General features: G+C 63.5%; 4 protein-coding genes across 8 annotated transcripts; 3 read left to right on the top strand and 1 right to left on the bottom strand.

The window, feature by feature from the left end:
- Positions 1-1594: 1594 nt before the first annotated feature.
- EFS (embryonal Fyn-associated substrate) lies at positions 1595-8384 on the top strand. 2 transcript variants are annotated; one of them, XM_044986066.1, is made up of 6 exons: positions 1595-4095; positions 4224-4566; positions 4801-4899; positions 5006-5572; positions 6831-6935; positions 7211-8384. In XM_044986066.1, exons 1-6 carry the CDS (start codon positions 3962-3964, stop codon positions 7622-7624), a joined length of 1662 nt encoding a protein of 553 aa, XP_044842001.1. In that variant the 5' UTR covers positions 1595-3961; the 3' UTR covers positions 7625-8384. The 2 variants fall into 2 exon arrangements, with proteins under 2 accessions (XP_044842001.1, XP_044842002.1); XM_044986067.1 differs by having other exon boundaries at positions 1596-3844; positions 4267-4566.
- Positions 8385-9831: 1447 nt separating this feature from the next.
- Positions 9832-13170, bottom strand: LOC123348232 (polyadenylate-binding protein 2). Its single transcript, XM_044985712.1, has 7 exons — positions 13016-13170; positions 12441-12555; positions 11658-11725; positions 11475-11581; positions 11273-11360; positions 10927-11078; positions 9832-10455 (listed from the first exon to the last, which is right to left on the bottom strand). The coding sequence occupies exons 2-7, from the start codon at positions 12520-12522 to the stop codon at positions 10416-10418; spliced, it is 537 nt and encodes a 178-aa protein (XP_044841647.1). The 5' UTR covers positions 12523-12555; positions 13016-13170; the 3' UTR covers positions 9832-10415.
- Positions 13171-14243: 1073 nt separating this feature from the next.
- Positions 14244-27123, top strand: HOMEZ (homeobox and leucine zipper encoding). 4 transcript variants are annotated; one of them, XM_044985489.1, is made up of 3 exons: positions 14244-14262; positions 24464-24525; positions 24684-27122. In XM_044985489.1, the coding sequence occupies exon 3, from the start codon at positions 24749-24751 to the stop codon at positions 25994-25996; it is 1248 nt and encodes a 415-aa protein (XP_044841424.1). In that variant the 5' UTR covers positions 14244-14262; positions 24464-24525; positions 24684-24748; the 3' UTR covers positions 25997-27122. The 4 variants fall into 4 exon arrangements, with proteins under 4 accessions (XP_044841424.1, XP_044841421.1, XP_044841420.1 ...); XM_044985486.1 differs by lacking the exon at positions 14244-14262 and adding an exon at positions 18431-18618; XM_044985485.1 differs by lacking the exon at positions 14244-14262 and adding an exon at positions 18680-18998 and having other exon boundaries at positions 24684-27123.
- On the top strand, positions 15854-16927 carry PPP1R3E (protein phosphatase 1 regulatory subunit 3E). The gene is made up of 2 exons (XM_044985499.1): positions 15854-16324; positions 16440-16927. The coding sequence occupies exons 1-2, from the start codon at positions 15908-15910 to the stop codon at positions 16908-16910; spliced, it is 888 nt and encodes a 295-aa protein (XP_044841434.1). The 5' UTR covers positions 15854-15907; the 3' UTR covers positions 16911-16927.
- Positions 27124-27134: the final 11 nt, after the last annotated feature.

The raw sequence follows: 27134 nt of genomic DNA, 5'->3' as shown, positions 1-27134 counted from the left end.
CGCCCACCCCCTGGGGCTAACTCAGCAGCGCTCCCTGCAGGTCAGTTTGTGGCTTGGAGGGCAGACACGGAGCCCGGACTCCTGGGTTCTCGCCCGTCTCTGGGAGGGGAGTGGGGGCTGGTGGGTCAGAGCAGGGGGGTCTGGGGGCCCGGACTCCTGGGTTCTCGCCCGGCTCTGGGAGGGGAGTGGGGGCTGGTGGGTCAGAGCAGGGGGGGCTGGGGACCCGGACTCCTGGGTTCTCTGTCCTGTCTCCTCCCTGGCGGGGTGGGGGCGCTGGGGGCGGAGCCGCCGGGCCCCGGGGGGGCGGTGGGGCGGGAGGGGGTGGGGGATGGGTTGTAATTCAACCCCCGGCTCCTTTTCTCCTCCTGCCTCTGCGCCCGGCCAGGCCCCGGGGCGGGGCTCGGCTCCCAACGGGACGGAGCGGGTGGGGGAGGCCCCCGGGGGCAGGGACGCGTCCGGGCAAGGACCAGCGGGCGGACCCCAGCGGGGGAGGGAAGGGGCCGATCCCCGCCCGCTGCCGCAGGCCGCCCGGGAGCGAGCGAGCGAGCGCAGAGCTGCGGGAGAACCAGCGCGCCGGGCCGGCCCGGCCGGGGCGGAGGAGGACGAAGGCGGCCGGCGGGGGAGCGAGGGAGGGGCCGCGCCCGGCTCTGGAGGGGGAAGGACAGAAGGAGGCAGCCGCTGAGCCTCTTGCTGGGGCGTCTGTTTCCCGCGGTTCCTTTATCCTCCCTCCGCTCGGCTGCTCCGCTCCCCCCTTTCCTCTCCTCCCCCCCCCTCCCTGCTCCGTTCCCCCCTTTCCCCTCCTCCCCCCCCTCCCCGCTCCGTTCCCCCCCTCCCCGCTCCGCTCCCCCCTTTCCCCTCCTCCTCCCCTCCCCGCTCCGCTCCCCCCTTTCCCCTCCTCCTCCCCCTCCCCGCTCCGTTCCCCCCTTTCCCCTCCTCCCCCCCCTCCCCGCTCCGTTCCCCCCTTTCCCCTCCCCCCCCCCCTCCCTGCTCCGTTCCCCCCTTTCCTCTCCTCCGCCCCCTCCCTGCTCCGTTCCCCCCTTTCCCCTCCTCCTCCCCCTCCCTGCTCCGCTCCCCCCTTTCCCCTCCCCCTCCTCCTCCCCCTCCCTGCTCCGTTCCCCCCTTTCTCCTCCTCCCCCTGTTCCCTCCCCTGCCCCAGCTCACAGCCAGCCGCAGCCCCACCCAGGCAAAGTGCAGGCCCGGGGGCCAGCGGGCGCCCGGCCCAGAGCCCGGCCTGGGCTTCAGCTGCTGGGCCAAGCCCCTGATTAGGGGGTTGGGGAAGAAGCGAACTCCCAGGAGAGCCGCTGGCTGCCGAGGCCGAGACCTCGGGAACTCAAGGGGGGAGTTTGGGTCTTTCTTCCTTCTACACGTTCAGCAAAAGATCTGATCCATTTCATCCATCCCTCAAACCCCTTCCACTGTATCCGTCCCGTCCACTGCCTCTGTCCGTCCCGTCCACTGCCTCTGTCTGTCTGTCCCGTCCACTGCCTCTGTCCGTCCCGTCCACCCCTCTGTCTGTCTGTCTATCCATCCCCGTCCACTGCCTCTGTCTGTCTGTCCCGTTCACTGCCTCTGTCCGTCCCGTCCACCCCTCTGTCTGTCTGTCTGTCTATCCGTCCCCGTCCACTGCCTCTGTCCGTCCCGTCCACCCCTCTGTCTGTCTGTCTGTCTATCCGTCCCCGTCCACTGCCTCTGTCCGTCCGTCCCGTCCACTGCCTCTGTCAGTCTATCCGTCCCCGTCCACTGCCTCTGTCTGTCCCCGTCCACTGCCTCTGTCTGTCCGTCCCGTCCACTGCCTCTGTCCGTCCCCGTCCACCCCTCTGTCTGTCTGTCTATCCATCCCCATCCACTGCCTCTGTCTGTCTGTCTATCCATCCCCGTCCACTGCCTCTGTCTGTCTGTCTGTCTGTCTGTTTATCCGTCCCAGTCCACTGCCTCTGTCTGTCTATCCCCATCCACCCCCTCTGTCTGTCTGTCTGTCTATCTGTCCCCTGCCTCTGTCTATCCCCGTCCACATCTATCTGTCTATCTATCCATCCCCAGCCACCCCCTCTGTCTGTCTATCTCTTTATGCAAAAAAAGCCTAGTCTGGAAGGGGGCTATTTTTGGCCACACCATATTTTTCTGGATTTTGACCTTTGCCAACTGGTTTTTGGATGTTGTGACTCTTGGTTCCGGTGTCGTTTGCCATCTGGCCGGCTCAGCGCCTGCGTGATTCGGGGCATGGTGCAAACCTCTGGGATTGGGGGAGATGCCGAAGCAAATGACTGGGTTTGAATGTTGAGGTTGTGGGGGGCGTATCTCAATTTTCTTGGAAGTTGCAAAAAAAAATTAACTGTGTGTGTGAGAGAGAGCAACTTTTTCTGCACTTTAAAGTTGGCACCGTTTTTTCTGTGGATTAAAAGAATTCTGGATTTCTGCATTTGCCTAACTTCTGGAATTTTTGATGCATTCATTAGCAAAATTTCTCAGCAGATTCCATCGCAAGATAATGACTTTTTCTAGCTTTGGGTAGACAGTTTGCAACATTTCTGGAGTTGTGAACATGCACCGTTTCTGTGGAAGGAGATTCAGGATATAAGGACGTGGTTTTGATGACGTTTCTGGATTTTTTTGAGAGTTAAGATTATTTTTTTCTTTCATTGTGGGGAAAAAGATTTGCAGGGAGTCTGTGATTTTTCTGGAGATTTGAACTTGTTAAAAAACTGGCTTTGGGGGACATTTTGCAACATTGCTGGATCTTGGAATGTGCAAAAAAAGGTGTATTTTGAGGGAAATTTCATGGCATTCCTGGATATCTGAACTTGCTAAAAAAAAAAGGGGAAATTTTGAGCTCACTGAAAAATCATCTTGATTTGGGGACGTTTGCAAAAACGGCTGTTGACGTTTGCAAGAATTCTGGAGTTTGGAATGAGGCCACATTTCTGGCTCCTTCAGCTCACAAAAATGGTCTAGATTTGGGGGAAAGGTCGGAAGATTTCTACACGGTTGCAAGATTGTTTTGCAAAAATTGTCTGGATTTTTCACTGGCAAGATTACGCAAAGGTTTGCAAACTTTCCTGGATTGCCGGGGCTGCAAAACCCCGCTCTTAGCTACTGTGAGCTTTGGGGAGGACCCTCTGGAAATGCCTGCCCTTTGCTTTCTGGTTGCAACGCAGTCCTGTTCTTGCAAAATCGGATTCTGTCCTAACTTGTTGAACCCCCTTGCATGCCTCGCTCCACGCGCCATGAAAGCAGCCAGGCCTGTCTGCATGTGCCTGTGCTCGCTGGATGTATTTTGCTGACCAAAGAAGCTGTTTGCAGAGCAGAAAAGACTCCTCGAGTCTCTGGAAAATGACTGGGATTCTGCTCTTCTGCGGCTGGACTTTGTGAAAAGAGTCGGGTTCGGATCCGAGGGGAAACTCAACGGATTTGCTGAGTTGGCTGGAAACTACATAGGCCAAAAATCTTGGGCCTGTTTGGTTGGTTGGTTGGTCTCCAAAGCTCATGGAAGAAAGAATGAGGGAACTCTAAGGAACTGGGACACTTTTTAATGACAAAAGTTTACAAGAAAATTGTGATTCTCTCTCTCTCTCTCTCTCTCCATCCCCATATCCCCCCCCCCCCATCCACAGCAGAAAGAACTAAACAAATCTGTAAACTCCAACATCCTTTAATCTAGGCCTTAATTTACGCTTCAGCGGAAGCCGGGACTGTGCCTGTTCATTTCACTCTTTTCTTCATTATTCACCCCCTTCCTTTACCATTTCCCAAGTTCTGTCCCTTGCTTTCTCCTCCCGCCCCCCCTCCCTCCTCTCCTTCCTTCCGCTCTGCCCACACCAGACCCCTCCCCAGAGGAACCATGTCTGTAAGTAGATGGAAGCTGGGGTTACAGCCTCCCCGTTTTCACCCTGACCCCGCAATGGGTTGGCTGGGAATTTGGAGGGGGTGGGGGGGCTTGTCCCTGCCACCCTGACTGGGAGGAATGAGCCCTGTACTGGGGGATACTGGTCTGCCACCGAGCAGCACTGGGAGTACTGGTCCCTCTGTCCCCAGGCCTAGCCAACACTGGGGGTCCCCGGCCTCTCTCCCGGCCGGCCCTGGGGGTCCCCGGCCTCTCTCCTGGCCGGCCGTGGGGGTCCCCGGCCTCTCTCCCAACCCGCCCTGGGGGTCCCCGGCCTCTCTCCCGGCCGGCCCTGGGGGTCCCCGGCCTCTCTCCCAACCCGCCCTGGGGGTCCCCGGCCTCCCTCCCAGCCGGCCCTGGGGATTCACTGCTCCCTCTGCCCCCAGGCTCAGCTGGCCCGAGCGCTGTTCGACAACGTGGCCGAGTGCCCGGAGGAACTCTCCTTCCGCCGGGGGGACCTGATGCTGGTGCTGCAGCCCAAGGTGCCTGGCCTGGCCGGCTGGCACCTCTGTTCGCTGCACGGGCAGCAGGGCATCGTCCCAGCCAACCGCGTCTGCGTCCTGCCCGAGCCGGGGCCCCCCGACCTCTCGCCGGCGCCCCGCAAGGAGAGCGCACCACCTGTCCTCTACAAGCCGCCCCAGGGCCAGAGGAGCAGCAGCGCAGGGCAGAAGGAGGAGCAGCAGGAGGTGAGAACCCAGGCGTCCGGGATCTCCCACTGCCGCCCCCGCTCCGCCATCCAACCAGGGAACCCAGGCGTTCAAGGTCCTCCAACACAATCTCCCCTGGGGATCTCCCATACCACTCCCCACCCCCATCAGCCACAGCCTGGCCTGAGGACCCAGGTGTCCGGGATCCACCCCCACAGCTCGGCCTGAGACCCCAGGTGACCAGGCCCTGACCCCTCTCTGCCCCCCCTCCAGGTGTATGTGGTGCCCCCACCCACCCGGCCATGCCTGACCCCCTGTGATGATATCTACAAGGTGCCCCGTGCCACCCGGAGAGACAGCGACCCCAGCGAGGTGAGAATGGGGCCGGGGGGTGGAGGGGAACTCGGGAAGGGGGCGGGGAGATGGGGGGGACCAGTGTCTGAGCCTTGATTCACCTTCTCTTCCCCCCCACCCCCAGGTCTACGATGTCCCCTGCTCCCTCCTGCGGGACGCCCCCCTCTCCGACACCTATGACACCCCCTCGCCCTTCCCCAAGCAGGCGGCAGAGCTGGACGCTGACCCCTACAATGTGCCCCCCCCGGCCAAGCCGCCCCCGGTCCAGGAGGAGGAGGAGGAGGAGGGACGGGGGGAAGAAGCAGCCCCCGTCTACGCCGCCCCCTCCAACCTGCGCCGGGCGTCCGCCCTGCTCAACCTGTACGAGTCGCCGGAGGAGCTGCTAGGGGGGGAGTACGACCTGCCGGGGCCCCCCACGCCGGAGGCGGCCCTGGGGGGGCTGAGCCTGGGCGAGGTGGGGGGGGTGGGCAGGCGCCCCCGGCTGCCCTCGGCCGAGAGCCTCTCACGCCGCCCCCTGCCCGCCCTGCCCTCGCCCAGCCCCCGCAAGGGCAGCATCCAGGACCGGCCCCTGCCCCCACCCCCGCCCCGCCTGGGGGGGCTGGCAGGGGGGCCGGACGAGGGGGCGGGGGATGGGCACAGCGAGTACGAGGGGATCCGACTGGCGGAGGAATACGACTACGTCCACCTCAAGGTGAGCTGGGAGCGCCACCCCCGATGCTGGCCCGAGCCCTGACCTCTGACCCCCTGACACCACCCTGAGCCCGGCTACCTGAACCCTGACCTCTGACCCCCGACACCACCCTGAACCCGGCTACCTGAACCCTGACCCCTGACACCACCCTGAACCCGGCTACCCGAACCCTGACCCCGACACCACCCTGAGCCCCGACCTCTGACCCCCAACACCACCCTGAGCCTGGCTACCCGAACCCTGACCTCTGACCCCTGACACCACCCTGAGCCCGGTTACCCGAACACTGACCTCTAACCCCTGACACCACCCTGAGCCCTGAGCCCCGACACCGCCCTGAGCCAGGCTACCCAAACCCTGACCCCTGACACCACCCTGAGCCCTGACCTCTAACCCCCAACACCACCCTGAGCCCGGCTACCTGAACCCTGACCTATGACCCCCGACACCACCCTGAGCCCAGCTACCTGAGCCCTGACCTCTGACCCCCAACACCACCCTGAGCCCAGCTACCCAAACCCTGACCTCTGACCCCCGACACCGCCCTGAGCTCTGACCCCTGACACCACCCTGAGCCCAGCTACCCGAGCCCTGACCTCTGACCCCCGACACCACCCTGAGCCCAGCTACCCGAGCCCTGACCTCTGACCCCAACGCCACTCTGAGCCCTGACCCCCAACGCCACTCTGAGCCCAGCTACCTGAGTCCTGACCCCTAACACCAACCTGAACCCAGCTACCCAGTCCGTGGCCTCTGACCCTAAAACCGGCCAAGCCCAGCTACCTGATCCATGACCTCTGACCCCCTCCCTAATGCCAGCCTGATCCTGGTTACCTGATCCCTGACCTCTAACCTCTGACCTTGGTCCTGATGTCAACCCAAGCCTGGCTGCCTGACCTCTGACTTCCTCCCTAATACCAGCCCAATCCCAGCTACCTGATCCCTGACCCTAATGCCAGCCTGCACCCAGCTACCCAGTCCCTGATCTGTGAGCTCTGCCTCACCCCAGCTTTCTGTCCAATAACCTCTCAGCCCAATGCCACCCTGACCTCTGACCCCAACCCTGTGACTACAGGTCACTGACCTCTGACCTTGACCCCAAAGCCAACCTGGCCCCAGGGTCCCTGACCTCTAACCTCAATCTCAGCCTGCCCAAAATGCCAAACGGACACTTCTTTCCCAGACCCCTCCTGTCAACCCTGTCCCACAATCACTGACCTTTGACCCCTGACCCCAAATCCAACTTCTGCCCCTGTAGGGGACAGACAGGCTCCAGCCCCCGGCTACAGACTGTGACCCCCCAGAGGAGGCAACCAGCCCCCGACCCCAACCAGAGACCCCTCTTTTGCTGGAGGAGGAGGAGGTAGGGGTGGTTCCTTCCCGGACGCCTGGGTCCCTTTCCCTGGTGGTGGATGGCGGTTAAGCTCTCCCGGATGCCTGGGTGCCATTTTCAGAAGGGTGAGGTCCTTCCTGGGTGGTGGGTGAATGGGGGGTGTCAAGGTCTCGTCTCCTGGGGGCGGAAGGGGTCGCCTCCCAGACTCCTGGGTCCTTCCCCCCCGTCCCCTCCCCAGCCTGGGGCAGGAATGGCCCCTTCCAGCACTGACACCCTCCCTCCCTGCCCTGCCCTGCCCTTCCCAGGTGCCGCCCAGCGCCGAGGATGCCCAGCTGCTGCAGTTCTATGCGGGCCAGTGCCGGACACACTACGCCACCCTCCTGGCAGCCACGGAGGCCCTGCTGGCCAGCGCCGGGGCCAACCAGCCGCCGGGCGTCTTCGTGCCGCATGGGCGCTTCGTGCTGGTCACGGCGCACAAGCTGGTCTTCGTGGGCGACACGCTGGCGCGCCAGGCGGCCTCGGCCCCCGTGCGGGCCCGGGTTGGGGCAGCCGCCGGCGCCCTGTGCCAGGCCCTCAAGGGGGCGGTGCTGTCGGTCAAGGGGGCGGCGCTGAGCTACCCCTCCGCCCCTGCCGCCCGCCTGCTCCAGGAGCGCCTGGCCGAGCTCTCCCGGCGGGCGCAGGGCTTCACCAGCCTGCTCAGCACCCTGGCCCCCTCCTGACCCCCAGGACCATTGACCTCTGGCCCCAAAGGCCCAGTTGTGACGGCAGCCCGAGGCTCTCCCACAGCCAACGGCCCATTGCAATCTCTGACCCCTGGCTCGTTCCCCCTAAGCCAATGACTCCATGCGCCCTGGCCGTGACCTTTGCCCCTCTGTGACCTGGGAGCCCCCTTACCGCCACTCTTGACCCCACCCGAGGGCTTCCCCTCCTGGCCTGCCCCCCAACCAGAAAGCCCCTTGACCTGTGACCTCTGCCCCAGTCCAGTTCCCGCCCCCAAAGCCCTGACCCTCTTCATATGGGGGAATCTTCGTATTATTTATATTTCAGGGTCTGGACACATGGAGGGTGGATGGGCCTCACCCCCCAACCCCGGGGGCCCCAAAGTTGCTGGGGGGGGGGGGGTCAGGGCAATGCCAAAGACTTGACTGCGGTTGGGCAGCAGCAGAGGAACCCCCCCCACACACACACACACACCTGGAGACGGGCCGCATTAGCGGGGGGGGGGGGGGTCAGCCAACACCAGCATGGAGCAGAGGCTCATGGGAGAATGGCCAAGGCAAGAGGGAGCAGAGGAGTCTGGGTAAAGCCCAGCAAACCCGAGCTGCTAAGAACCGAGGAGTCCCCAGCCCCTGGCACCTCCCTTGGCGGCTTTGCTGGTGCCCCTCACGCCCGACCCGCAGCCCCTCCCCAGGGAGCCCGGGGGCCACCTGCTCTCTCAGGAAAGATTTTTTCTATGTTTGTAAATAATAAATCAATGAAAAAGCCAATTGTCTCTGCTCCTCTGGGGGGGGGGGGGGGACAGCCTGCCCCCAGGGCCAGATCAGAACCAGCAACCCCCTTCCCCCCCCCGCTATTCCCTAAGAAAGGTGGGGCAGGAACATGGGGGGGAGGGGATGAAGGGGCCAGGTGGGGGGGGGCGAGTCTGTGAGGGGGAGGGGAGTTGGAGGCCGGGCTGTGGGCAGTAGGGTCTAGTGGTTACAGCGGGGGGGGCGAGAGCTGGGAACCAGGACTCCTGGGTTCTCTCGCACCTGTGGGAGGGGAGAACCCGGACTCCTGGGTTCTCACGCCAGCTCTGAGAGGCACCACCCCCCCCCCACACACACACACACTGCTGGGCCTGTCCATGGGTGTGGGTGGGCCAGGCCCAGGAACACACCTGGCCAGGTGACCATGTGAACTCCATGCCAGGGCCACACCTGGACTTGTGGCAGGCCTGTGCCAGGCAACACCACACCAGGCAGGCCCATGACATGCAAGGAACATGCCAACAGCACAGCCAAGCGCCCAGCACACACACCAGCAACACCAACTCCACACTTGACACGTGTCCCCACCCCACAGCCTGGACACACCAGCGCCACCCATGGGGCCCAGGCTGACAGACCGGGAGGCAAAGGGCAGCCTCCAGTGGTGGGCAGTGGGATAACAGCCTCCTCCTGGGGATGGAAGGGACCCTGGTTCAAATCCCAGACCCCCCCACTCATCTCCACTGACATCAGGGAAAGGGGGCCAGGAGGGTGGTGAGGGCTAATGGTTAGAGGGGGCAGTGGGCGCACCTGTCCTTGCTGTCTGCCCCCACCCCACCAGGGGGACCCCTCATCCCCCTGCAACTGCCTAACCCTTGCTGGGGCCCCTGCCACCCCCCGGCAACACCCCACCACTCTAAGGGACCCCCCCAACTCCCCTTTGACCCTGAATGCTCCTGGGGAACCCCATCCTTATCAGAACCCCCCAGCACCCCTCACAGGACCCCCCCCATCAGCAGAGAACCCCTCCCCCCTCACACACACAGCACCAAGGGCCCTTTTCACACCACCTACCCCCCCATGACCCTGGTCATGTGACCCCCCCCCCCTCAACCCACGTCATGTGATCAAGAGATGACAATAGACTGGACGCTCACACCCCGCCCAGCCAGCAGGGCCCAGCCAGCAGCTCAGGACCCCTCCCCTGCACGGGGTCTGGTTCTCCACGCACCCCTTGCTAAGATGCACCCCCTCAGCAAATACAGCTGTGACCCCTAAGAACCCAGGAGTCCTGGTCCCCAGCCCCCACCCCAGTTACAAGAGCCAGGAGAGAAGCCAGGAGTCCTGCCGCCCCCCCCAAATCACCAGTCGCCCCCTTTTCTTTCTTCCAAAAACATCTTTTATTTTTTTTCCACCCTCGTAACATTTTTTTTTAAATTTCCCTCCCCCTGCCCTCGCCCCCCCAGCCTAGAAATTAAAATAAAGGGGGGAGGAGAAAGCCCCCCCCAATCCCTGCACCGCCTCCCCCCCCAAATATTTAATCTGGTCGCAAGAGCTCCGTGCGGCTCGACAATTCCTTCAGGCTAAAGCCACCTGCAAAGATAAAGACACTGAAATACGCAGGTAACAGCCCCGGCCCGGATGGAGGGAAGGGGGCAGGGGCAGCGGAGGAGTGGAGGGGAGGAGAGAGCCAGGCGGGGGGCAGAAGGGGCAGCGCCGGGGCCAGGTCCCACCCGCGGGGGGGGAGAAAGGGAGGAGCGGCAGGAAGGAGCCAGGGAGAAGCACCCAAGGCGGAGAAGTGAAGGGGGCCGGGGGCAGGAGGGAAGGGAGCAGGCCGGGGCGGACGGACGGAGGGAGGAGCCCGCCCGTGGCAGGGAGCGAAGGAGGACAGAGAGGAGGAGTGCCCTGTGCCCATAGAGCCAGCCCCGCCCCCACCGCGCCCCACGGCTCGCCCCCACGGGGCTGCTCCAGCACTGTCACATTCTTCTCTTTTTTTTTCCTCTTTTTTTTTTTTTTTTCCTTTTCTTTCCCAAAAAACACTTTTTTAGTAAGGGGAATACCATGAGGTTGCTCTAGCCCGGCCCCTGCAGAGGAGAGAAGAAGGGAACGAGTTAATAAACCAGGGGGAAGAGAGAGGAGAAGAGAAACTACAACCGAAGAACCCAGGAGTCCTGGCTCCCAGCCCCCCCGCTCTAACCACTACACCCCACACACCCCCCCAGAGCTGGGGAGAGAACCCAGGAGCCCTGGCTCCCAGCTTTAACCATTAGCCCCCACTCCCCACCCTGAGCCAGAGAGAGAACCCAGGAGTCCTGGCTCCCAGCTCTAACCATTAGCCCCCACTCCCCACCCTGAGCCAGAGAGAGAACCCAGGAGTCCTGGCTGCTAGCCCTCCTGCTCTAACCACTACACCCCACACACACCCCAGAGCCGGGGAGAGAACCCAGGTGTCCTGGCTCTAAGTGCCTCCCCCCTCTAACCACTAGCCCGCACTCCCCTCCCAGAGCCGGGAGAGAACCCAGGCATCCTGCCCGCTGCGGCCCGGCCCCCCAGACCTGTATGAGCGTCCGCGGGGTCGGCTGCTGAATCCACTGTAGAACCGGGCCCGGGAGGTGGTGTAGCCAGAACCGCGCCCGCGGTACCGGGCCCGGGGAAAGCCCCGGTCTGTGGTGCTGATGCCGGGCCGGTTGGTCCGCTTGGGGATCACCTGCGGGGCAAGAGGGGGGTCAGAGAGGCCCACGCCGGGGGGAGGGAAGCGGGAACTTGCAGGGCAGGGGAGAGAACTGGAGCTCAGGCCCAGGTTAAAGAAGGGAGGGTGGGGCTGGGGGTTCGAGGGGCCAGGAGAGCGCCTAGGGGTCCGGGCAGGATCTGGGGGCCTGAGCTTTGGGGTGCAGGGCTCACCTTGATCTGTCGCCCCCTGAACAGCGATTCGTCTAGCGCCATGGAGGTGCGCACAGACTCCTTCTCGGAGAACTCAATGTAGGCGAACCTGGGGGGGATCCCACATTAGACACCGCAAAAGCACAGCCCCCCCGAAAACCAGCCCACCAGCCCCTCCCTCATGGTACCCGCCCCCCTCCCGATCCCCCGGAATCTCACTCACCCCTTGGGGTGCCCACTGTATTTATCACACAGGATGGTGACACGGTTGACGGACCCGCAGCCGTGGAAATGAGCCTCCAACTCTTCGGCCGTTGCCCCATAATCCACCTGGAAAAGAGGGGGGGTGGGCTGAGAAATGGGGTCCCCTGAACCCCCCCAGCCCCTCCATGGCTCCCCCACTTACATTACCCACGTATATGGACCGAGCATCTGCCTCCATCTTTTCTTCTAAGGACATGATGACTGGGCCAGCTGTGAAGAGAGAACCAGGGGCTTAGTAAGTGGGGGCTGTAGCCCATCTCTCTTCCAGGGCACCCCCTTTCCCAGAACAGAGAGGGGAAGACCCCCCTTTCTGCACTGGATTTATACAGCATCTGGCATAACTAGTCTGGATAAATGTATAAACAGGCCCTACACAAACAACCCAAGGGGTAGCGTTTATGTAGGACCTACCTGAGAGATTCAGAACAGCATGAGTGAGGCCGGTGTTTACATAGGTCCTACGCAAACCAGATGACAGCATTTATGTAGGTGCTACACAAATAAAAATCAGAGGAGCACAATTCCCATGTCTCTCTGGGCTTTGCCATCCCCACAGGATGGGGGTCTGAGAGTGAATGGGGGTGGTGGTTATTGTTTACATAGGTCCTACACATACAAAAAGGTAGTATTTACACAGACCCTACACAAATAAAATGCAAAGCGGCGTGAATCCCAAATGCGTCCTAGCTTCATGCCTCTGGGGTGGGAGGTTACAGTTTACATAGGTCCTACAGAAATACAGTGCAGAACAGCGAGACTCCCAAATGCATCTGGAATTCACCACCACCCACACAGTCCAAAGGGTATATTGGGGGGAAGGGATGGTTCGTGTTTACGTAGGTCCTACACAAATACAATTCAGGACAGTGTAGTTCACAGATGTCCCCTAACTTCGCCATGCACAGGGGGCCCGACGGGGTCTCACCGTTGCCTGGTGGGGGGCTCATGTTCATCTGCTTTTCCACCTCGTTCTGCAGCTCCTTCAGCTTCTCCGCCTCCTCCTCCATCTCCCGCACTCGGGCTTTGATGGCCTCCAGCTCCTGAGAGGCAGGAGGGTCAGATTGGGGGCCTGATTCGCCCCCCCACAGGCATCCGCCCCCCCATGTCACCCTCCCCCACAACTCCCCCCATAGCTCTGCCCTGCCCCTGGACCAGCACCCCCCTCCCTACCCAGGCCCCCCAACGAAGAGCCCAACGCCCCAACTCTGCCCCCCACCCCACAGCCCCTTCTCCTGGTTAGTCCCTGGAGACCAGCCCCCCCCCCCCGCCCTGTTCTAACCCCCACAGCCTATTGCCCGGCTCCCGCCCGGGGCCCCGACCCGCCCTGCCCCCCACGTGCCCCGCCCCCCTCACATCTCCCCCCCCACGTGCCCCGCCCCCCCCACATCTCCCCCCCCACGTGCCCCGCCCCCCTCACATCTCCCCCCCCACGTGCCCCGCCCCCCCTCACATCTCCCCCCCACGTGCCCCGCCCCCCCTCACATCTCCCCCCCCCCTCACCGGGTCCTCGATGGCGGGGTCCCCGGGGTCCCCCTCGCCCAGCCCGGCCTCCTCCTCCAGCTCCTCGGGGGGGCGGTGGGCGCCGGGGCCCCCCCCAGGCCCGGCCCGGGGGGCGGAGGCGGACGGGGGGGGCGGGTGCGGGCCCCCCCCCCGTGCGCCGCCCCCGGCCCGGCCCCCCCCGTCCAGCAGCAGCTCCCCCTCCCCCTCGTCCTCCTCCGCCCCCGCCCCCGCCCGCCGCGCGCGGGGCCCCGCCCCCGCTTCCGGCCCCCCGCCCAGCCCGTTCCCGTACTGCGCGGGGGGGCCCCCGCCCGCCTCCGGCCCCTCCCCCGCCCCGCGCGCGCCCCCGCTGCCCCGCGCCGACGAGGCCATGGCGGCTGCTGCTCTGCCCCGCGCTGGGCCGGCCGCTGCGCCGCGCGCCGCTCCTCATTGGCCGCCCGGGCGTGGCCCGCCCCCTCAGCCCCACCCCATTGGCTGGCCCGGCGGAAGGGCCGGGAAGGCGCGCCTGATTGGCCTAGCGCCCGCCATCGCTCTAATCCCATTGGTGGAGACACCCGCCCGTCAACAGAGCCCTCCCGCGTGATTGGCCGCCTTCCGGAAGCGCCGAGCCGACAACTCTGATTGGCCCACTGTCCGCCATCGCTCCAACCCGATTGGGACAGGGTCCCGCCATTCAACAGAGCGCTGCTTTCTGATTGGTTACCCGGCGCTGGTCGGACGTTTTTGATTGGCTCAGCATCATGATCGGTCACGTCCTTCCCCGTACTTGCGGCCCCATTGGCCGACGGGCCAACCCTGGCAGCTGATTGGCTGAACAAACGCCCATCATTGAATAAACCTGCCCCAGCCCCATTGGCGGGAGTCCGCAGCCCTAATGAAGCCCCGCCCACGCCTGACCTTTGACCCCATCTTGACCCCCTGGGCCGCTGATCCTTTCCCTGTTTCACCCCTGACCCCAGAGCCTGACCCCAACCCCAACCGTCACATGACCCCACAGGCTGATAAACCAACATGGCTGCCCCGGGCGTGAGGCATGTTCCCCCCCCCCCCGCCCTGCCAGTGCCCCTCACTCCCGACCCGCAGCCCCTGCCCCCCCCGCCCAGCCCCCCAGCTCTGCCTCCCCTCAGTCCCCCATCCCCATCCCCATCCCCCCCCCATCCCCTGGCTGGCTTCCCGGGATCCATTAGCTGCGTCTTGTCTCATGAATTATTGATCCCAGAGTGGAAGGTTTTAGGCCCTTCACCTCTCAGGTACATGGTGTCCCCAGCTGCGCCTAGACTCCCGGACGCCTGGGTTCCTGCCAGGTTAACTCCGTACGGTCTGGAAGGAGCAATTACCGCACCCCCACCTCCTGGCTAGTGGACGGGGGGTGGGGGGGAATGGGGAGCCCTGAGCATTGGAAGGAGGGGAGATTGCTTGGAGGTGATGGGCTGTTTCTGAGCATTACGGTAATTGCCAAGTCAGATTTTACGTGCTCCTGGACCAGGAGGGATGGAGGGATAGTGAAAGAAGAAGAGGGAGGGGGAGGGGTGAACGAGAAAGAGACGGAGAGAGAGCCAGGGCGAAGCCCCCTCGGAGCGACAGAACGCGACAGCGCTCACTCAGAGCAATAGAAAGACAGATCGTAAGGAGAGAGAACGGACAGCGGAGAGAGCGAAGGAGGCAGTGACCGAGCGAGACAGAGCCCGTCCGGAGCAAGAGAACGAGCGAGCCCGGAGGAGAGGAAAGTGGCAGGCAGAGTTACGTCAGGATAGGAGGAGAGAGAAGGAGACAGTGCGGGAGCGACAGAACAAATCAGAGCCTGGACAGAGGGAGACACTCAGAACCTCTGAAAGGGAAGAATGTGGAAGACAGAGTGACGGAGAGAGAGAACAAAGCAGCACCTGGCTGCAGTAATAAATTGAGACTCTCCAGAAAAAAGGAACAAGACAACGACAGAGATCGAAGGAGCCAGAGTCCAGACAGAGACTGGAAGGGAGGAACCTGGAAGGCGGTGAGGAAGGAGTAGAATAAGCCAGCGCCCTGCCAGAGTAATAGAACGAGACGCAGCCCAGACGGAGAGAGAGGAGAATTTCTGAGAGGGAAGAACGTGAAGATAGCGACAGAGCAACAGAACGAGTCAGGGTCCAGACAGAGAAATAGACTTGGACCCACTAGAAGAGAAGAACGTGGAAGGCAGCGATGAAGTGGTGAATGAGCTGACGGCGTGGTGGAGTGATAGAACGAGACACAGCCCAAATGGAGGGATAGAAAAAGGGAGCACTTGGTTGGAGCAGTAGAATGGACAGAGCTAGACGGACTCAAAACCCAGATAAAGCGATAGAGCGAGCCAGAGCCCAGGAAGAGCGCTAGGAGGAGGCCTGGACTGCGTGACAGACGGACACGAGCCTGAGAATGAGGCCTGGACGGAGCAACAGAAGGATACAGCTCCCGGACGGAGCAATAGAATGAGCTGGTGCCTGGACAGAGCAATAGAACGAGGTGGGGCCCTGACAGAGCGATAGAACGAGCCGGCGCCCGGACGGAGCGATAGAACGAGCCGGCGGCCAGCTCCCGGACGGAGCGATAGAACGAGCTGGTGCCTGGACGGAGCAATAGAACGAGGTGGGGCCCTGACAGAGCGATAGAACGAGGCGGCGCCCAGACGGAGCGATAGAACGAGGCGGCGCCCGGACGGAGCGATAGAACGAGGCGGCGCCCGGACGGAGCGATAGAACGAGGCGGCGCCCGGACGGAGCGATAGAACGAGCCGGCGCCCGGACGGAGCGACAGACCGAGCCGGCGCCCGGGCGGAGCAATAGAACGAGGCAGCGCCCGGGCGGAGCGATAGAACGAGGCGGCGCGACAGACCGAGGCGGCGCCCGGGCGGAGCGAGCTGGCCCCACCCCGGGCCCCATGGCGCGCGCTCCCCCGCCCCCCAGCGACATCCCGCGCAACCTGAGCTACATCGCGGGGCTGTACGAGCGGGCGTATTACCGCACCGTCCGGCCCAGCCTGGGCGACGACTCCGACTCGGAGGCCGAGGGGCGGGCCCGGGGGGCGCGGCCGCGCGGCCGCCAGAGCCGCGTGGGCAGCAGGGGGGGCCGCCGGCGCCGCAGGGCCCGTTCTGCCCCGGCCGGGGGCCCTGGGGGGGGATCCCGCAGCCGCAGCCCCGGGTCCCGCAAGCGAGTGCGCTTCGCCGACGCCCTGGGGCTGGAGCTGGCCAGCGTGAGGCGCTACTGGCCGGCCGAGCTGCCCCAGGTGCCCGAGCGCGTCCACACCCAGCTCCGGCGGGACGCCCTGCGCCACTTCGCCCCCCTGCGGCCCTTCCAGGTAACGGGGGGAGCCAGGGGCTGGGGCTGGGGAGGGGGGTGACAGCAGCAGAGTCACCCGGCTCCATGTGACATTAATTTTCTTTCTCTTTCTCCATCCCCCCTGTTTTCTCCAGGACCCCCAGGACCCGCTGGCCGGGCGCCTGCCACTGGCGCCATGTTTCTGGGACCCGCTGGGGCTGCCGGACTTCGGGGGGCGGCTGGGGGCGCAGGGCGTGTGCCTGGAGGGGGTGCGGGCCGGGGGGCTGGGGGTGGCGGGGACCCTGCGGGTTCTCAACCTGGCCTATGAGAAGCGGGTCAGTGTCCGCTACACCTGGGACGGCTGGGCCAGCTACCGGGAGGCCCCCGCCGCCTACGCCGGGCCCTCCGCCGGCCCCCCGCCCGGCCCCCCCTCCGACCGCTTTGCCTTCCGCCTGCCCCTGCCCCCCGGGGGCGCCCTGGAGTTCGCCCTGCGCTGCCACGTGGGGGGCCAGGAGCTGTGGGACAACAACGGGGGGCAGAACTACATCCTGCGGGCCGGGGGGCGGGGCGGGGGGCCCCCCAGCCCCCCACGGGACGGAGACGGGGGCTGGATCCACTTCCTGTAGGGGGCTGCACAACCAGCCTCCCAGGGGACAGAGACTTCATGGGGGGGCCCCACAACCAGCCCCCCCCAGCCCCCAGATGCACATCCTCTTGGAGGGGATCCCGGGGGGGGGGGCTGAAACTCACCCCAAAGCCATGGCATGTGGGGCAGGAATAGGGGGTGAGATACAGGGGGTGTGGGGGAGGGGCCTGATGGGTGGAGGTGCTGGGGGAAACAAGTCTTCTAGGATGGGGGCATCCAGGGGAGGGTGGGGCTAGAATGGAGGCGGTGCTCAGACCAACCAAAGCCACGCCCCCACATCAGGCACCGCCCCCTGCCCTGTGGGCCCTGCACCCCCACCCAGGACGGGGGGGGGGGCATTGCCTTACAGGGGACACTGACACTCCTGGCCCTGCCCCCAGCTCAAGGGCAGGTCTGTCTGCATTGGGGTGGGAGGGACATTGGGAGGCCGTTAACCGGTGGAACTCCCTGCTGGTGGGCAGTGCTGGGCTCGACCCGCCTCCAGCCAGGACTGGGCAAAGCCACCCGACAATCCAGGCTGGCTGGGCTGGGGGGGCTGATCTGGGCGGGGGAGTTACCAGGGGGGCTGGGCCGGGGGGGCTGATCCGGGGGGGGAGTTACCAGGCTGGCTGGGCCCGGCGGGGGCTGATCCCGGGGGGGGGGGAGTTACCAGGCTGGCTGGGCCGGGGGGGGCTGATCTGGGGGGGGGAGTTACCAGGCTGGCTGGGCCAGGGGGGTTGATCCCGGGGGGGGGGGAGTTACCAGGCTGGCTGGGCCAGGGGGGTTGATCCCAGGGGGGGGGGGGAGTTACCAGGCTGGCTGGGCCGGGTGGGGGGGGCTGATCGGGGGGGGGGGGGCGTTGCCCGGCTGGCTGGGCTGGGCGGGTTGATCCCGGGGGGGGCGGAGTTACCAGGCTGGCTGGGCCAGGGGGGTTGATCCCGCGGGGGGGGGGGAGTTACCAGGCTGGCTGGGCCGGGTGGGGGGGGCTGATCTGGGGGGGGGGGGGAGTTGCCAGGCTGGCTGGGCTGGGCGGGTTGATCCGGGGGGGGGAGTTACCAGGCTGGCTGGGGGGGCTGATCGGGGGGGGGAGTTACCAGGCTGGCTGGGCCCGGGGGGGGGAGTTACCAGGCTGGCTGGGCCCGGGGGGGGGGACTGATCGGGGGGGGGTGTTACCAGGCTGGCTGGGCCCGGGGGGGGGGGGGGAGTTACCAGGCTGGCTGTTGTGCGCAGGTTCCCCCAGGACAGCAGCCCGGGGGGGGGGGGGGAAGGTGCCACTGTTCTCCATGTTTGCCCGGACACCGAGGCTGCCCACAGCTTGGCACCCAACCCCCCTCGGACCAGTCCCCTGCCGGTGCCCCTCACTCCCGACCCGCAGCCCCCCCCCGCCCTGCCGGTGCCCCTCACTCCCGACCCGCAGCCCCGGGCTATCCTGGCTCTACTGGGGGCCGGTTTCCCCAGGGCAGCCCGGAGGGCGCAGGGGAGACCAGGGTCTGTGTCTGGGAGAACCCAGGAGTTCTGGCTCCCGGCCAGGAGAGAACCCAGGCGTCCGGCTGGTGGCCGGGTTTCCGGGCCGGGCTCTGTGGCAGCCAATGGCCGGGCCGGTCCCTCCCCCCCAGGCCGCGGCCTCCAATCCCGGCCTGGAGGGGGCCAGGCCGAGCCGGGCAGGATCGGGCTGGTGCCGGCCCGGCCCCGGCAGCACCGCAGGGAGGGTGAGTTCGGCCGCCCCGCCCCCCTTGTCCCTGGGTCAGCCCCTCCCCCCTTTGTGTGCGGGCTCCCTGCCCCTCCCGGGAGAGAACCCAGGCGTCCGGGCTCCCAGCTCCTCCCGCTCCCGGGAGAAAACCCAGACGTCCGGGCTCCCTGCTCTAACCACCAGACCCCACTCCCCTCCCAGAGCCTGGGAAAGAACCCAGGCGTCCGGGCTCCCAGCTCCTCCCCCTCCCCCTCCCGGGAGAGAACCCAGCTGTCCTAGGCGCCCTTAAAGGGCCAGTGCAAGGGAAGCCCCGCCCCCCGAGTCTCCATTACCCAGGATGCAAGTGGAGCAAAGTCCCAAAACTTGGGAGGAAACTAAAATCGGAGGAGGAGGGAACGTGTGAGTTGTGGGGAGGGGCTGGGGGGTCCTGGGGGCAGCTGGAGGGGGAGGGGCGGCTGGGGGGATCCCCAGAGAGAGAAAGAGGCGGGGGAATATGGGGGGGTCACTGGGGTTGGGGGAATCCCAGGGGGAGAGGCTGAGACAAGGGTCGGTGTCTCAGAGAACCCAGGAGTCCTGGCTCCTAGTCCGCTCCCCTGGGCTCTAACCCACTGGACTCTCCCCTCTCAGAGCCAGGGCGAGAACCCAGGCGTCCTAGCTCCCAGCCTCCCCTGCCCCTCAGAGCCATGGCGAGAACCCAGGCGTTCTGGATCCCAACCTTCCCCCGCCCCCCCAGCCAGGGAGAGAACCCAGGTGTCCTAGCTCCCAGTCTCCCTCAACCCTCTTAGAGCCAGGGTGAGAACCCAGGCGTCCTGGCTCCCAGCCCCTTCCCCGCTGTAAGCCACCAGACCCTGCCCCTCTCACAGAGCAGGGATAGAAGGAGTGGGGATGGGGGTCTTGGGGGGCTAGAAGGGTCCTGAGGGGGATTGGAGGGAGCTGGGAATTGGTGAGGAAAGTGGCTGGGGGAGGGGATGGGGGAGTCTCTGGGGAGAAGGTGGGGGTTGGAGCTGGGGTTTGGGGGAGCTGGAGGGTCTCTGGGGGAGAAGGTGGGGGTTGGAGCTGGGGAGGTCTCTGGGGGAGCTGGGGTTTGGGGGAGCTGGAGGGTCTCTGGGGGAGAAGGTGGGGTTGGAGCTGGGGGAGGCGATGGGGAGTCTCTGGGGAGAAGGTGGGGGTTGGAGCTGGGGGGTCGCTGGGGGAGCTGGTGTGTTGGGGAGCGGGGGGGTCGCTGGGGGAGAAGGTGGGGGTTGGAGCTGGGGGAGGGGATGGGGAGTCTCTGGGGAGAAGGTGGGGGTTGGAGCTGGGGGGTCGCTGGGGGAGCTGGGGTTTGGGGGAGCTGGGGGGTCGCTGGGGGAGAAGGTGGGGGTTGGAGCTGGGGGAGGGGATGGGGAGTCTCTGGGGAGTCTCTGGGGAGAAGGTGGGGGTTGGAGCTGGGGGGGTCGCTGGGGGAGGGGATGAGGAGTCTCTGGGGAGAAGGTGGGGGTTGGAGCTGGGGAGGTCTCTGGGGGAGCTGGGGTTTGGGGGAGCTGGAGGGTCTCTGGGGGAGAAGGTGGGGGTTGGAGCTGGGGGAGGGGATGGGGAGTCTCTGTGGGGAGAAGGTGGGGGTTGGAGCTGGGGGGGTCGCTGGGGGAGGTGATGGGGAGTCTCTGGGAAGAAGGTGGGGGTTGGAGCTGGGGAGTCTCGGGGAGAAGGTGGGGGTTGGAGCTGGGGGAGGGGATGGGAGTCTCTGGGGAGAAGGTGGGGGTTGGAGCTGGGGGGGTCTCTGGGGGAGCTGGGGTTTGGGGGAGCTGGAGGGTCTCTGGGGGAGAAGGTGGGGGTTGGAGCTGGGTAAGGCGATGGGGAGTCTCTGTGGGGAGAAGGTGGGGGTTGGAGCTGGGTAAGGCGATGGGGAGTCTCTGTGGGGAGAAGGTGGGGGTTGGAGCTGGGGGGGTCGCTGGGGGAGGGGATGGGGAGTCTCTGGGGAGAAGGTGGGGGTTGGAGCTGGGGGGGTCGCTGGGGGAGGGGATGGGGAGTCTCTGGGGAGAAGGTGGGGGTTGGAGCTGGGGGGGTCGCTGGGGGAGCTGGGGTTTGGGGGAGCTGGAGGGTCTCTGGGGGAGAAGGTGGGGTTGGAGCTGGGGGAGGCGATGGGGAGTCTCTGTGGGGAGAAGGTGGGGGTTGGAGCTGGGGGGGGTCGCTGGGGGAGCTGGAGTTTGGGGGAGCTGGAGGGGTCTCTAGAGTGGGGTCAATGAGGAGTCTCTGGGCGAGGGACTGGGGAGAAGTTGGGCATTTGGGAAGGTATCTGGGGCTTGGGGGCCTCTGGGGAGCAGCCGGGGATGGGGGTCTCTGGGGAAGGGGTGGGGTGGGGGGTCTCTGGGAGCTGGGGAGAAGGTGGGGTTGGAGCTGGGGGAGGAGCTGGGGTGGGGTCTTCAGCATATTGGGAAGCTGTATTCGCTTATTTTACATAATTACCACATGGTGGAATTTCTGGTCAGTTCCCTGCTAATTAGTCACTGCTGAGGAGGCTGATTGGCCGGTAACCGCCAGGGACTTGCTGGATTTCGGGGGGCTAATCAGGATGCTCTTTCATGGGGGCGGGGGTGGGGGGCACCTTTAAGACCAAGGCCCTGCGGTCAGGACATCTGGTCACCCCCAGATTGAGTCTAATTCCTGGTTCTTCGCGTTGTTGGGTGTTGTTTGGCCAATGATCCGGTAATTGCTAATCACTCGTCAGTTATTTCTGTAATGAGGCGCCCGTCAATTAATAGTGGAGCGGTAACGAATAGGGGCTAATTTCAGGCCTGGTGAGTTCTTGGTCCAGCTCGGTGAGCAACGGAAAGACCAGGTTGGCCCCAGTGATCTCGTTAATGTAGGGACTGGGCCGTTGTTCCCGTCAATATGATTGAAATCAGTGCTTAGTTACTTTAATTAGATTGATTGGTTTACTTTAATGAGCTCTCTCTGTTCTTTGGGGGACAAGAACTGTTGCTGTACGCCAGGAGCCAGGACTCCTGGGTTCTATTCCTGTCCCTGGGAGGGGAGTGGGGTCTAGTGGTTAGAGCAACGGAGCTGGGAGCCAGGACTCCTGGGTTCTATCCCTGGCCCTGAGAAGGGAGTGGGGTTTAGTTGTCACCCCTCCAATCGGTGACATTTCTCCATTTGTCTGTGACGCGATGATCTTTGAACGCTGCATCCAACCGAGTCCAGAATGTCCGGAAACATGGCGGGCGTTGGTGGAAAGGACCCCATCTGTTGGGGTGAAACCCAGAGACCCAACAATCCCCTCACACTGACAACCTGCCCAGCGCCCGGCCAACATCGGGTACAACGGCTGGGACCCCAGAGCGAGCCGATGGTTTTAGGGAAAAGTGGTTTATGACCATTAATATTGCTAAAAATTAGAAAACCAGCAACAGCTCTTCTACAGTCGCTCCCTGACTTACGCAAGTGTCCGTTCCAGAACGCTGTGCCTAACTCGAATTTTGCGTCAATCGGAAACGTATACCTGACCATTACACCCCAAAACCCTCCTGTTTCTAGCATACAGAGCTTTTTCCGCAAGTGCGGATTTGCGTAAATCGGGTTTGCGTAACCCGAGGGGGCATCTGGACTTAGAGCTCTAAAGGTACCTGGGTTGATGGTTCGTGTGCTCCGATACCACCGTGTCGTACCTTACGCAAATATGCCTCACCGAGCTCCGGCGTTCACGGTTCTAGTTCCCCGGCCACGTTGCTCTTCCACTCATCCACAACAAGGATTGGTTGATAAACCTCAAAGACTGTGGGCTGGAACCGAACTAACGAGGATTCATAGAGGTGACAGCCAGTGGACACATTAGATCATCTAGTTTGGATCACAAGCCATTCAGTTTACCCAGTGTCTCTGTATTTAGCCTTAATAACATGCATTGGACTAGAGTATTTTCCAGTCTGGATTTGAAGAGCTCAGGATATGGAGATGCCTCTTCCCTCGGCTGTTTGGGCCAATGGTTTTCTTCTGGAATTGGGGCTGTCTTTCCAATCGGAATTTGGCTGCCTGCTGCGTTCAGCTGTTGGTTTGAGTTCTGCCTTTTTCCACTAGATTACAGAGCCCTTCAGTACTGGGTGTTGGGATGTAGCCGTCATTGGAGAAGGTGGAAGAATGGACAACGTTCTTCTAAAAAATGGGGTTCTCCAACGCTCCGTCCTCTGGGCATTGGCTGAGCTGAGGAGGCCCCTAGGTAGGAGTGCGAAGATCTGATTTTGAATTTTACGGTTCACTGTCCATCCTGCCCAGGACCAACAAGCGACGAGCAGCAACCAAAGCAAAGGGTCAATCCGTGTGCCATCGATGGCGTCTGCAGACCAAGGATGTGCTGCGTGCCATTACCCAGGTGGTGGAAGCCAGTGCCTGGTGTCACAAGGAGAGCACCAGAGGCTAGTTCATGCCATGGAGATGGCCCTCCAACAGTAGCAGCAGGGGGACTGTTGTTGCCACGCCACGACCTGTGCCTTGGAGACACTGGCCAAATGCACCCATCAGTTGGTGGCACAGTGAGCGCGCCATGGAGACCTCTCTCCAATGCCAGTGGCAGCTGCAGGGTGCCCACCGGCGCCAGGCTGTTGCTCGCACAATGGAAACGATGCTACAAAGCCAGCGGCATCTCCTGGAAGATCAAGAGCGTCATGCCATTGCCTGCGCCACGGAAACGAAGCTCCACCATGAGCAACATCTTCTGGAAGACCAAGATGGCTGCGTCGTGGAAATGTCGGCCGAAGGCGCCGATAGATTGGTGCCACAGGGAGAACATTGCTTAAATGGCCGCTCCGTGGGAACCTGGCCCATTACTCACTTACGGCGGCAAGCAGCCAGATGTGATCAGGAAGAGGTCGCCAATGCGGATCCGTCTTGACTTGATCGCACGGCAGTAGGGTGCAGCGAAGGCCGGGGATGTTGGGAACGATTTCTAGGAGTGGTCGGAGCCAGGGGCTCTTGGAAGCAGCACAGGCAATAAGCCATTTGCACTTAACTCAGGGGGCTGGCCAAGCCCGGGGCTCATTAGCCAACTTCGCAGTGCCAACGGCCGTGCTGATTTTCAGTAGGGTTGTGCCACTCACTGCTGCCTAGAGCCTCCCGGCAGCATCAGAGTGGATGGGCTGCAGCGTTCCGGAAAGACGGACAAGCAGCCGCTTGGGGTTGGATAACGCCCGGCCTCCATAAGCGAAGAAATGCACAACCCTCTAGTTTCCAAATCACCAGTCAAATATTTTGTGGTATTAGCGACTAATTAGTACTTATTGGTCAACTATTTAATTAGCCGGTCAATAACCAAGTAATCTGCTCCACAAGCTAATTATTTTTATAACGGTTTGACTATTTCTTTGTTAGCCAGTAAGTTCATCTCTAGAAGCTAATCCCCAAGTAATGCAATCGGGGTTCGATTATTTCTTAGCAGTAATTACGCATTAAAACGAATTCAATTATTAGTCAGTATTGTGTGTCTTATCCTAGTGTCTCTGCGGCCTGGTCACAGACACACAACAAGCACCGGTGCTGCCCCAGAAAACTTATTTCCAGGACCGTTCGGCTACGTCCCTACTAACGACACCCAAAGACATAATTGTCCCTAATTAGCTAAGGAAGGTAGGAGCTGGTCCCTGAGTCCCCTGAAACACGACAGAAATGAATTCCTGGATTTGTATTACATTTGATTATTTGAATGTTTCCGAGTTCTTGAGGCAAGAACTGTGCTGTGTGTCTCCTGCCTGGTGGGGGCTGCGGGGCCAGGACTCCTGGGTTCTATCCCCGGCTCTGGGAGGTAGTAGGGTCTACTAGGTTAGGGAAGGTGGGGCTCGGGGCCAGGACTCCTGGGTTCTATCCCCATCCCTTTCACCTGCATGTCTCTCTCTTCCCAGGTCTCAGGCTCCCCGGGGGGACGTGGGGCTGACAATTTGGGGTTCAGACCCCCTTACGGCAGGTAAGAGCCTTCACTCCCCATTGCTGTGGGGGTAGGGGGGCAGCAATCATCCCCAAACACCCCTGGGGGGCTGTGGTGTGGGGGGAGCTCTGGGGCACCCCACACTACCCTCCTCACTATCTCCTGCTGATTGGGGCTTGCTCTCTCTCTCCCTGCAGCTGTCCCCGTGGGCCGGCCAGCCCGGGCGCCCCAGGCCAAGGACCCCTCGGTGGCGGGGCCAGCCATGCCCCCCAACAAGGAGTCGCCAGGCAACCCCGGCTCGCCGGCAGCCCTCATCTGCCTGCCGCCCATCTCAGAGGACCTGCAGCTGGTGTGGACCCAGGCGTCCCAGACCAGCGAGCTGGACGGCCACCAGCCGCTGCGCCAGGCCTTCAGCTACTTCCCTTACCCCAGCCTGGCCGACCTGGCGCTGCTTTGCCTGCGCCACGGCCTGCAGCTGGAGAAGGTCAAGGCCTGGTTCATGGCCCAGCGGCTGCGCTGCGGCATCAGCTGGAGCGCCGAGGAGATCGAGGAGACGCGGGCGCGGCTGGCCTGCCGCCAGGACCGCCCGGCCTTCGGGGCCCTGCTGGCCCCCGGCGACCCCCTGCCGCAAACTGGCAAGGCCCCGGGAGGCAGGGAAGCCCCCGCGGCCGCACACCACAAAGCCAAGCCCCAGGAATCCTCAGGGAGCTGTTCGGCTGTGGCCCGGGGGCCCCCAGAGCCGGGGAGAGCTTCCACAGCCTCCCACCCCAAAGCCAAAGAGACGCTGACGCCGCCCCCCAGCCTTTTCCCCACGCCGCCTCCTCCGTGCCGGGCCTGGGCGGATCCTCCGGCCGGCGCCAGCCACCCGGACACCGCCTGGGACCTCAGCAAACCCTGCCGGCTGGGGGCGGCCGACACCGCGCCGCCCTCCTCCGGAGCCACTGTCAATGGGGCTGAGGCGTGGGCCCGGCCCGGCCACCCCCACAGCACCCTGGAGGCCCAGCGGCAGCGGAAGAGCCGGCGGAAGAGCAAGGAGCAGCTGGCAGTGCTGAAGTCATTCTTCCTGCGGTGCCAGTGGGCGCGGCGGGAGGATTACCAGTGGCTGGAGCGGATCACCGGCCTGCCGCGGGCAGAGATCATCCAGTGGTTCGGGGACACCCGCTACGCCCTCAAGCACGGGCACCTGCGGTGGTTCTGGGATAACACCGTGCCCCCCGCTGCTGCCCTGGAGCCCGGGCCCCGCACGGACACGGGCCCGCTGGAGCGGTACTGGGCCGCCCGGCAGCAGCTGCGCCAGGACGACCTGCCGGCCCTGTGCCGCGAGTCGGGCATGGGGGCCCAGCAGGTGCTGAACTGGTTCTACTCCCGCTCGCCCGAGCCGGCCGAGGTGGTGGTGTGCCTGGGCGAGGAGCCCGAGGACGAGGACGAGGAGGCCGGGCTCATGGTGCAGGACGACGGGGAGGAGGAGGACGACGAGCCGGAGGAAGAGGACCTGGGCACCCAGGAATGAGGAGCTTCGGAGCCTCCCCGGGGAGGGCGGGGTTGGGGGGAGCCGACTCGTGCACTGGGGCCCTGTTCTGTCTAGTTCCTCCCTCTGTTCTAGAACCCAGATCTGGGTCCTGCATCTAGTCCCCCCTCCCTCTTCCGTTCCTGGGCCCCACATCCCCCCCCCCGCCTCTCCCCAGTTCTAGAACCCGGGTCCTTCTCCCTTTCTGTTCTGGAACTTGGTATCACGCAGTTCTGCTCCCTAGATCATTGTTCTAATTCGCTCTCCATGCCTCAGGATCCAGGTCTGGGTTTGTCCGTCCCCCCTCGTCTTGGTACTCTAGAACAAAGTACTGGCTCCTCCCTGTTCTAGAATCTAGGGCCTTGGTTCTCCTCCTCCTCTGTGTTCTAGACTCCCAATCAGGCCCTGGTCCCCTTCCTCTGCTAGAACAGAGGGACACCCTCAAACTCTGCCACAGGCCCTAGAACCTGGAGCTCTTGAGCTAGAACCCAGGTGTCCAGTTCCCTCTACCATGCTCTAGAACCCAGATACCATTTCACTCCTGGTCCCCTACTCTAGAACCTAGGTTCTCTGGTTACAGGTTTGTGCTCTAGAACCCTGTACCTTCCGACTAGATTTCTGGATTCAGGTATGCTCCCTTCTCCAGACTTCCCTCACCTCTCCCCTCCTTCAGGCACCTCTGTTTCTAGAGTCTGCCTTGGTTCGTCCCTCCCCCCTTCTAGATCACGTTAAGGCCCTGTCTCCCAGAGAGACACGTGTGGCGGGAACTGGCTGGGGGCAGCATCTGGCCTGGTCTGTGGGGGGCTCCCTGGGTTTGGTTTTACAAACTGGGCAGGAGAAACCGGGGCGGTGGAGCGGGCGGGGGGCGGCCTTTCCCTGGCGGTGTTGGTCCTTTCTGGAGTCGTTAATTTATAATGCCCGGCTGGCGCGAGTTAAAGCGAGGTTTGAAGTTGACTCCCACGCCTGTGGCCTGTGTCTGCTTGGGGGGGGGAGGGGATGGGGAGGGGTCCCTGGTGCTCAGTGGGGGTGGGTCGCCCGTCTCCCCTTCCTCTCTCCTCTGGGTTCCCCGTCACTCGTTTCTTCCTCTCCTCCCTCATTTCCTCTTCCCCACTCCCTCCTTCAGCGCCCGGCTCCTGCTGCC

This window comes from Mauremys mutica, chromosome 13, assembly GCF_020497125.1.
Source record: "Mauremys mutica isolate MM-2020 ecotype Southern chromosome 13, ASM2049712v1, whole genome shotgun sequence".
NCBI classification, from domain to species: domain Eukaryota; kingdom Metazoa; phylum Chordata; order Testudines; family Geoemydidae; genus Mauremys; species Mauremys mutica.
Note: the sequence above shows the minus strand (reverse complement) of the source record. Positions and strands in the feature narration are given on the sequence as shown.

Excerpts from the sequence above, each read along its gene's own strand:
- EFS (XM_044986066.1), top strand. The coding sequence starts at position 3,962 with ATGAGCCCTGTACTGGGGGATACTGGTCTGCCACCGAGCAGCACTGGG. Across the intron at positions 4,567-4,800 it reads AGAAGGAGGAGCAGCAGGAG|GTGTATGTGGTGCCCCCACC; the intron begins GTGAGAACCCAG and ends CCCCCCCTCCAG. Across the intron at positions 4,900-5,005 it reads GAGACAGCGACCCCAGCGAG|GTCTACGATGTCCCCTGCTC; the intron begins GTGAGAATGGGG and ends CCCCACCCCCAG.
- LOC123348232 (XM_044985712.1), bottom strand. The coding sequence starts at position 12,522 with ATGGAGGAGGAGGCGGAGAAGCTGAAGGAGCTGCAGAACGAGGTGGAA. Across the intron at positions 11,582-11,657 it reads GGTCCATATACGTGGGTAAT|GTGGATTATGGGGCAACGGC; the intron begins GTAAGTGGGGGA and ends CCTCTTTTCCAG. Across the intron at positions 10,456-10,926 it reads CCCCGCGGACGCTCATACAG|GGGCCGGGCTAGAGCAACCT; the intron begins GTCTGGGGGGCC and ends TCTCCTCTGCAG.
- PPP1R3E (XM_044985499.1), top strand. The coding sequence starts at position 15,908 with ATGGCGCGCGCTCCCCCGCCCCCCAGCGACATCCCGCGCAACCTGAGC. Across the intron at positions 16,325-16,439 it reads CCCCCCTGCGGCCCTTCCAG|GACCCCCAGGACCCGCTGGC; the intron begins GTAACGGGGGGA and ends TGTTTTCTCCAG.
- HOMEZ (XM_044985485.1), top strand. The coding sequence starts at position 18,937 with ATGCAAGTGGAGCAAAGTCCCAAAACTTGGGAGGAAACTAAAATCGGA. Across the intron at positions 18,999-24,463 it reads ATCGGAGGAGGAGGGAACGT|GTCTCAGGCTCCCCGGGGGG; the intron begins GTGAGTTGTGGG and ends CTCTCTTCCCAG. Across the intron at positions 24,526-24,683 it reads TTCAGACCCCCTTACGGCAG|CTGTCCCCGTGGGCCGGCCA; the intron begins GTAAGAGCCTTC and ends CTCTCCCTGCAG.